Raw genomic sequence first — 9,795 nt, 5'->3', positions numbered from 1 at the left:
CTTGCACAGTTCTTAATGGTTGAGTTCTGCTAAGAAAAACTTAAAGAAATCAAACTATTTACTGAGAAATTATAATGTTAATGATAATGAATGGTATTCACCAAGCATCATAAGGAGACTAATCCCAGCCTCTTATCTGTCCAACAAACATAGGCTAAAACCAGGCTGTTAGCTAACTGCAAATCAGCTAGCCAGGAAATATCTGTATCCCAGCACTTGTAAAGATTGGTAATTACTTTCATCGTTATTAATGAGATAGTAAACTAGCTCAACATTTTGAGTTACTCCTGAGTAAAATTTAGAAATTTTGAGTTAGTAAGCTAGAAAGCTGATATTTAAAGATATTAACCCAACATTTGCTCGAGTGGGAGAAACAAGTTTTTCCTTACAATAGAAAAACTGTTCATTCAAAAGTGTACAAACAACAAAGGTCTCTTCAATAAAGAAGATAACTGCAAATCTTCACTCTAAAAGGAGTTTTTATGTTTACGTGTGGATGAAAGGCCCAAACATATAGAAAAATATACTACCTAACTGTGGGTTAGGTGTATACAAGGCCTAAAGGGATTGTGATAACGAACCCCTGAAAACAAGCTAACTCTTTTTGCTCATGGTTTGTTTGTTGTGTAACTCTGGGAGGAGCTCTGTTTGCATGGGACATGTTAGCCCTCCCGCTAGGCCTGTAAAAACATCGCACCTGCTGCAGTCAATCCAGCGTTTTCCTTTTGCCTGAAGCAACTGTCATCTCAAAAGATTGTGATGACCAGGGCAGCTGGCAGAAGGGTCTGAAAAAAGAATGTTAGCATGTCTTTCCCCTGTTGGTACCGTAAATATCTTCCATGTAGTTCACAGGGTTTATTTTAGTCCGTGAGGCAGGATCAAACGGTTTCTAGCTAAAGTCAAAGTCAGAGGCTTCCCAGTTTGCTCTGTGTTGAGTCAGAGATTGGATAAAAAGTTGTGTTTTGCCTTGATATCGACAGGAAAACACAACTTTAAAACTTCAGTGCAAATATGTCTAACGGCAGAGACCTTGAGGATCTCAACGAAGAGGACATTGATGAGGATGAAATCCTTGCAATGCTTTCGCCTGAGGAGCTTAAGGAGCTTCAGAGTGAGATGGATGTTATTATTGCACCAGATGAGAGTGTACCAGTAGGACAGAGACAGAAGGACCAGACAGAAAAACCTCCGACAGGGACGTTTGACCACAGATCCCTAGTTGATTACCTCTACTGGGAGAAAGAGTCTAAACGTATGCTCGAGGAAGAAAGAGTGCCTGCTACTCTCCTGCCCAGTGAGGTAAGAGATAACTCTAGCAAAGGTTCATGTACAATTCAGTTTTTGGTGCATACCATTAATGTCATAGTTCTAATCTTAATGTCCTAATGTACTGTTTAGAAAACCTTGAGGGAGGAATCTGAAAAGAAAGAAAAAGAAGAAAACGCAGGATGTGGCAAATATGAGGTGTATGAAGTGATAGAGGAAGTCACTGAAGAAGAAGCTGCAGATTGTGAAACTGGAGAGGAAATTATAGAGGAGATTATTGAGGAAATTGTTGAAGAAGTTGATGAGAGGGATGAAAAGGACAAAATAATAGATGTGGGAAGAGAGAAAGAGACGAAGCAACTTGTTGAAGTCCAACCTGAAAATGTAGATGAACACGCAGAGCCTCTGGATATCACAGAACAAGCACCAGGAAAAAATACAACTGGCAGTCAGCCTTTCTCAGGCACAAAGGAGACTACTGAGACCTTAGCTCTGAAACACAACACTGAAGAGAAAGAAGGAAATAAAAGTACAAAATGTTTGCCTCCCCAAGAGGCTCCAGAGGAGCCAGAAACAGTCGAACCCAATGAGAAGCTTCCAGAGAAAGAAGAGAGAAAAATAGGTAAACTGAAAATCCCGAAGCTTTCACTCAATAATATAAAAATTACATCAAGACCTTCAGGAAATGATACAAACTTGGAGTCGACACTTGATAAGATCTGCAAAAACAACCCCTCTATCACTGAGGTAAACCTCAACAATATAGAAAACATTCCCAAAGAGATGCTCGTGGACTATGTCAACGCCCTGAAGAAGAATAAATATGTTAAAACATTCAGTTTAGCCAACACTGGTGTCGATGAAAATATTTCTTTCAATCTAGCCAACATGCTACGAGAGAATCGGAGCATTACGACTTTAAACATTGAGTCAAACTTCATAACTGGCAAAGGCATCGTTGCCATCATTCGCTGCCTCCAGTTCAATGAGACTCTCACAGAGCTGCGTTTTCACAACCAGAGGCATATGCTAGGTCATCACGCAGAGATGGAAATCTCTCGCTTGCTCAAGGCCAACAACACCCTTCTGAAGATGGGCTACCACTTTGAACAGCCAGGGCCCAGGATGGTAGTGACCAACATTTTAACAAGGAATCTGGACCGTCAGAGGCAGCTGAGGAAGGAAGAGCAGAGGCAGCAACAGCTAAAGCAGCAGAGGGAGCTGATGCAGATGTATGAGAGCAGTCTCAATCTACCTCCTGGTTTACTTGAGATGCTGGGATACATACCACCCATAGAATTCCTACAGGAGCATGGACTTGCCCCACCCTCATCAGAGCTGAATGCTGTTGTGCAAACACAACACCAGACAGAACAACCAGAGCCCCAGAAGAAGATCAAACACAAAAGCATTCCCAAACAACCCAGTGATGAACCAGCAAACCCATTAAAGGATGTCCAGCTGAGGAGAACTCCAAAAAAACGGGATCCTATATTCGAGCTGGACCCAAGAGATGATAGAAGATCAGAGAGGGCAAGCTTTCAACTGAGGAAGACTCCCAAAGTGAAGGATACAGGCAGTGCAGGGAATGAGGATGAAACGGCCAATCTGACTGACGTGATCAAGTCTTTAAAACCTGTCCCTCGCAGACGATTACCTCCAAAGGTTGACGTCACACCTCGTGATCAGCTCCTAAATGATATCAAAAAGAGCAACGTGGCTTATCTCAAATCTGTGAGTACCTTAGAATCAGTATTACCTGAAATTACATTTTTTAATTGCTCAAAAAGTGGAACAGTGTTCAAGCTCACAAAACAGAAGAGCATTTATCATAACACTTTCATTTTCTGAAGGTGTTTTAATAGAGCATGCATTGTCCTAAAAAGCAAACTAAACCTGCTGTTCTTTTCCTTTGTTGCTTCTCACAGGTGCCTCTCCCTAAAGCCCTGGAATCAAGTGAAACGAGTCTCCTGTAAGGCGCTGCTGTTTCTTCACCATAGTATTTGTTTTTATTACACATGCTCAGTATTAGTCACTTCACATGAACAGTACAAATTGCTACTGAACTTTAATTACCTAGAGAAAAATACTGGTTAGTTCTGTTTTATTTCAATACGTGATATAGTCTTTGCAAAGTCACAGCAATTATGAACACTGACTACAGCCAAATATTGTGTATTAATTCTACAGTAAAGCGTGTTACCCTTTCATAATTTGAAAGCTCTTCTGAATACAGTGCATGGTTAAGAAAAAAAAGTGTATTCACACAGTATTTGTTCATGATGTCTACATATACAACAATTTCTCTAATCTTTGTGCTTAAAATGAATTAGCAAGCGTGTTTGATTAAATGTTTGTGACTTAATCATTTTGCTATTAAATAATATAAACCTTCCACTCTTTGCTGGGGGATGTTTTTTTAAATTAATTCAACATCACTGGTCACTGTAGAGGTGCCATTAGCTGTAACGCACATCCATCCCGAGGGGATCATTTTTTCATCCTGAAATGAGCGCTGGATATAGAAAATAAAATTACTCATATAATCTGTGTAGTAAATTCATGCCTCCCAGACAGTTTATTCAAAAGATATAAATATCTGCAAAGGTTTTATTTCCCCCACTAATCCGCCATTCAGTAGTCGTTTTTCTCTCTCTTTTTTCAGTAAAATCCTACAGTATACTTTTTGTTTTAGACTTATCTGGAACAAAGTCTGCATCATAAAGTACTTTGCAAAGGCCATTTATTTGAATATAACAAAAATGCCAAAATTAACACAGTTTGAGCTGATCATCTACAAACTGTAAGGTCGGTAGTTCAATCTCTGGCTGCTCAAGGCTGCATGACAAAGTGTCCTTAGAGAGGACACTGAACCACAACTTACTCTCGGATGTGTTCATCATAGTGTCAATGTGAAAGAAAAAAGAACTTAGGTATAGCAAAAAAGTTTGTATGAATATGATGAATAGTAAATTGTATTAAGTGCTTCGAGTGCTCCTGCAGAGTAGAAAAGCACTACCGGTATATAAGAACCAGTATATTATCATTTACCAATAATTTGGTTTAAAATTGTGCAAGCAGAGGATGAAAGAAGAAGTGGGAAGCTGAAAAAAAAACTGTCTACAACAGCATGCAAAATTCATGTTCTTAAGAGATTCGGGGAAAAATCCAGGCAAGTCCTGACAGAGGAATTGAGACATTCATGTGGCCGTTCAGTTGATCCATCTGCTGTTTGCTGAAGCTTCATCAGGTATCTTCTGAGTGGAAGGGTGGATGTCAAGAAGTCTTAAATAAGGGAGACAGGGAGAAAAGGCTGAGGTATGCAAAATTACACGAGAACTGGACTACAAACCAGTGGCAAAACATCTTGTGCAGGGAATCTAAATGTGAAATTTGGTTCAAATCACTTTCAATGTCTACAGGGTGGGGGTGGGCACAACCATGACTGTCTACAGCCATCTGTAAAACATGGAAACATCTTATCAAATTTGTTTCATTTTGAATGCAGGAAAGTACAGTACTGTCAGGTTCTGATCCACTATACATTACCATGTGGAAAGCATCTGATTGGCAACAGCTTAATTTTTTATCACAACAATATTTCCAAACACACCACCAATGTAGCAAAAACACTCCTTGATAGGAAAACACACAGAGAATTAGTACCAGACATGATTTGACCTCTCCAGAGCTCAGACCTCAGCATTAGTGAAGCCATGTGGGATCATCTTGACAGAAAACAGAACAAAAGGCAGCCAACATCCAAAGAAGAGCTTTGGATGGATGTCCCACAAGAAGCCTGGAGATCTATTCCTGAAGACTACTTAATGAAAAACCCTTTCATTTTGCCTGTGTTCAGGTATCATAAAGAAAAAAAAAAGAAAGATGGAGACTCTGTTTTTACCTCATATGCTGTATTTGTTTGATGTTTGCACATTTCATGAAATTGCTTCACCCACTTCTTATTTTCCCAGCAAAATATAGATATGAGCGATGGCTTGAGACTTTTGCACTGTAAATCAAATTACATTTATTTTTATAGAGGACAGCCAATTTTTATTTCTATTCATCACTTTTCAAGAATGGAAATGTCACCAAAAAACATATAACACACACACACACACATAATGCTGCATCCCAAACCAATTAAAAATGAACTGACATTTGAGTAGGTAGCAGTACAAACTGCGTTCAGTGTGCATTTCTGAACAGATCAGTATAAGTATATCAGTATAAAATAATAATTATTGTAACTTTTTTCAGAATTCCATGAGATGTCGACTAATGAACAGGGAAATGTGCTAAAAGTCAGTTGAAAATTTATTTTTAAAATACATTTCTGCATGCTAAAATAATGACACATCAGAAATAACAAAAATATACATAACATATACTCAAACGATAAAGCTGCACTTGCCATTCATTTTTCCGTATTGCATAGCTGTGAACAGAGGGGATGCACTCAGGCCACCGTGTACAGTCAGAAACTGTATGCACAAATCTTGTGACAAATCGAATATCCACACTGCATTATTATTTTGAGTAAGGACAAGTAACAATGTCTATGCAAGAAGCAAACTTTTTTCAGCATTCATAAAGCAAGCTCCTGCAATGACAAAATTGGAGTTATTGCGGTTTAATAAGCAGTTCACTTGGTGGCAGCGGTGCGTTTTGGTAATCTGGGTCTACTCGGTGAGAATAAAGATAAACGTGCTCATTTTGAGGTAGCAAACTGAAAGGAAATGAATTTTTTTTTTTGAACAAATATAACTGGTATCTAATCACTGTTTATTCAGCTCAAACATTCTATTTTATTTGGATTGAATAAATACTTGATTACTGTGTAGAACAAAGTGCACTGTCAACGATGGGGAATTATGCGTCTGTGGACATATTTTGACACAGGAATGCTAAAAACTTTGATCCCAACATCCAATCCATACAATGATTGTGCGAACCCTGTTATAATGACATGATTCACCTTTACCCCTTAGATATTGTGAACTCACACAAACATGTAAGAGCATATATTAAACTAAAATGGGTAAAAAAAAAGTGGGAATGAGGGGAAAAAAAATCTGTAACTTTATTATTATTATTATAAGGGGCTTAAACTGGAACTTATCAGACAATTCTACAGAAACTTTAATCCATACTGTATGACACTGATTTCTTTTGGCACACTCTTGGCTGCACTCTTACTCCTTCAGTTTGTTTTCAATGAAATCCTGAATCTTATTAATTTTCTCCTCTTGTTGGTCCAGGAGATCCATGATGATGCCCATGGGGGTCTTCTTTAGCCCAACACCTTCAATCTTGTTCTCCAGCCTGTTTTTCATGTTGCGAAGTCTCAAAGAGGCATGGATCAAGATTACTACGGGATAAACAAGAGCAGCCTATTAATATTGTTTCAGTAAGGAGGGGATAGAATACATTTAAGTATAGCAAGATTAATGTTTTTACTGAAACACATGTTGAAAATTGCCAAAACAAAATGTGATACTCCTGAAACGCAGACATTAAGCAGGTGTTAGGAAAGGTAAATCTTTTATTTCCATGTCAGACAGATACTGAATGCATGACATCAGCTAGTAAATGTGGTCCTGTCAACAACCCATAGCAACGAGTCAACACAAGCAGCAGTGGGCACTCCTCCTGGGAAGAATCAAACTGCCTCATCTGTCTGCCACAATGTTAGAGCTGCTACATTTGCTCGAGGAACCTAACCCACCAATTATCTGAACCACTCTGCTGATGGTCAGAGTCTAAAAATATTTAGAGAGAAGTAGCCTGTAATACTGACTTTATTTTACAATCAGCGTCAACAGGAAATGCGCATCAGCAATTCTGCACATACTGTTCAAATGCTTCAGTGACTCATCGCCACTCTCCCTGGCAGTTTTCATTGCATAACATTAGCCAGATGTTAGCAATATACTATAGGGAACGGTCTCAAGTCTGTACAAGTTGCGAAGTTCGAAAAGGTTCTTAATGTAACAAAGTTAGCACATTTCCCTTTCAAATGTCAAGAAACTGTGAGTGAACCAAAGAAAATTCCAAGCTTGATTAATCAGAATCTGAATACTTTTATAATCCCTAAGGAATGATTTTATGAGGAAAACTGCTCTATTAATGATATTAATTATCATAGAATGAGTCACTATTTTTTATATAAAATGACTAAGAGCTCAATTAATTCCAATATTATAAATTACAGGATATACTGTGTTTTATTTTTAAAGTGAGTAACCAGTGTAACAGATAAAATCAGGTTAACATTAGAAAGAAATTCACAATATCTTTATTGGGAAGATTTCAATCAGAGCTACTCTAATAGCCAGAATTTTTCTGTTGTATATACACTAACAAATATTCTTAGATACACAGCAGTCAGGCATAACATTATGACCACCTGGCTAATAGCATTTGCTGATCTGTTGAGGCCCTGACTTTAGGCCCTGAAGATGTGTTATGGTATGGTATCTGGCACCAGGTGTTTGCAACAGATCCGTTAGCTCACTGGCTAATGCCTTTTGATCGACAAGTTATTGACCAGTCAGCATATCCTGGATGCGCTTCCTTTCCTTTCTTAGAATGCCCCATGGAGCAAAAAGCAGGTGACTTGTGAGTCTTTTGAATTTCAATACTGATGCTTTCTCTGCTACATGCGCTGAAAGTATTAGTAACCACTGAATTTGGAGCACATTCTGCTGGACAAACTGTTTAATTAAACTATTTCTAATTAACCCCAAGCTAAAACAAAAACAATAATTAACTGACGCTATAATCAAAAAGTAGTGTACTTGTAGTGTTGTGCTGGGTGTTGACAAATTATCCAACATGGTGAATATCAAAATTAATGGAAAATGCTTGTGTAATATACTTACAGAGCAAAGGAAAGGTGATTCCAAAGATGAAGACCATGACTCCACCACAGAGTGAAAGCAGAAAGTAGCTGGTGACCATGACACCAATGACAAACAGAGTGGGGTTCTTCCTTTTGAAGTTCTTGATAGTGGCCTTATTTTCTCCTGCCCAGACTGATCCTGCAAAGACCAGTGCCACCACAGCTCCACCCAGGAACATGCCAAATGGATTCATGAACCTGAATATTGGAACACACACAAAGGAAACTGAAATGCTGTGCATTAATTTCACTACATATATGTTGTGGTAATAAGTTTACATACACTCATCATTAGCATGAATGTCAAGATAATCTGGGCTTGTAATGATTTATTTGAACTGTTCTTTTTTCCAGACTGGAATCATTGTACAGCAAACATCATTACTCCATCCTAAAAAATAAATAAATAAATATATATATATATATATATATATATAAAACAGTTCAAAGAAATTATTAAAAACTTAAAATGACAGTGACATTCATGTTCATAACGAGTGTATGCAAAAATTCACATAGACACATATTATATGTAATTTAAAATTCTTTTAAACAGCACAACCTGCTGGTGGTGGCAAAAATTAGTAACTACCACTTTGCTGTACACCAAAAGCGGCAAGGCCTGCAAGAGGATGTCGACTCACGATTTCCACTACATCATCCTGCATTCAAAGCAGCAGCTTGTATGCAGGAAACGGCAACAATGTTGGGCGGCCGATGGTCAAATTTAGCATAACTTTTAAATAAGGTTAATTTTACACAAGTTTTTACTGGATGTGTACGACATGCGTACAGTATAAAGCACCAGCTCAGCATTTAGGCCATCTAAAAACTTACTTCCTCTGAATGTTTTAAATGTTGGAAAGAGAGGACTTGTAGGCCAATAGAGGTTAAAACATCTATATGGCTAGTGACCATCTGACGACTGGAAAGATAGAAAAGAGCTTCACCGTATTAAACATTAGTAAACATAGCAACACAGTGCTAAATGCAACAAAAATAGCCTGTGTGGTCACAATGGGTGTGGATAAAAGGTATGCAAGAGAATTAAGCTCAGAGCAGCAGATGCTGGCCTGTCTGCGTTAGCCTGCTGTCAACCCAGGACTCACCCTACAATGAGGAAAACCACCATAGCCACGGCGAAGTAATTCGTCTGGTAGTACATCAGATTGCTGATCACTCTGTTGTTCCACTTTGCTAAGTCTCCGAAATCGGGCTTGCCGAATCGGTCCGTTCCGGGGAAAAAGTCGTCCCACGGTCTGAGGGGTGCGAGCTCCATTTTGGCTGCCATATCTTCGGCGTGTCGTTAAGCGACGCAAACAAACACAACACCACAGCACACGCTGCGTAATATTTTGACAGGTCAGCTGATCACGTCAGCGGCCTGGAGGAGGTGGCAGTCCGAAAAGAGAAACGCTCTCGCGAGACTTTAAACGAGGCTCAGTCTGCAGCGGCAGTTAACGGGTTTAGGACTTGTGTTTATAAAGTGCAGCAGTGCCATTAAACAAAAAGATAATTTTATTTTTGATTAGTTAGTACCTAATACCAAAAATTTTAATTCAATTATTAATACAATATATCCCTTTTGCTTTGCTGTTTTGTCATCTTCCTTTATATTTATA

General features: G+C 38.6%; 2 protein-coding genes across 2 annotated transcripts; one reads left to right on the top strand and one right to left on the bottom strand.

The window, feature by feature from the left end:
• Positions 1-758: 758 nt before the first annotated feature.
• Positions 759-3,661, top strand: lmod3 (leiomodin 3 (fetal)). Its single transcript, XM_085394869.1, has 3 exons — positions 759-1,299; positions 1,399-3,000; positions 3,195-3,661. Exons 1-3 carry the CDS (start codon positions 1,012-1,014, stop codon positions 3,240-3,242), a joined length of 1,938 nt encoding a protein of 645 aa, XP_085250995.1. The 5' UTR covers positions 759-1,011; the 3' UTR covers positions 3,243-3,661.
• Positions 3,662-5,160: 1,499 nt separating this feature from the next.
• On the bottom strand, positions 5,161-9,540 carry LOC146645334 (PRA1 family protein 3-like). The gene is made up of 3 exons (XM_085394554.1): positions 9,283-9,540; positions 8,154-8,371; positions 5,161-6,640 (listed from the first exon to the last, which is right to left on the bottom strand). Exons 1-3 carry the CDS (start codon positions 9,462-9,464, stop codon positions 6,465-6,467), a joined length of 576 nt encoding a protein of 191 aa, XP_085250680.1. The 5' UTR covers positions 9,465-9,540; the 3' UTR covers positions 5,161-6,464.
• Positions 9,541-9,795: the final 255 nt, after the last annotated feature.

This window comes from Rhamphochromis longiceps, linkage group LG20, assembly GCF_057381845.1.
Source record: "Rhamphochromis longiceps isolate RC_006_pf linkage group LG20, R_longiceps_female_GT1.1, whole genome shotgun sequence".
NCBI lineage: Eukaryota > Metazoa > Chordata > Actinopteri > Cichliformes > Cichlidae > Rhamphochromis > Rhamphochromis longiceps.
Note: the sequence above shows the minus strand (reverse complement) of the source record. Positions and strands in the feature narration are given on the sequence as shown.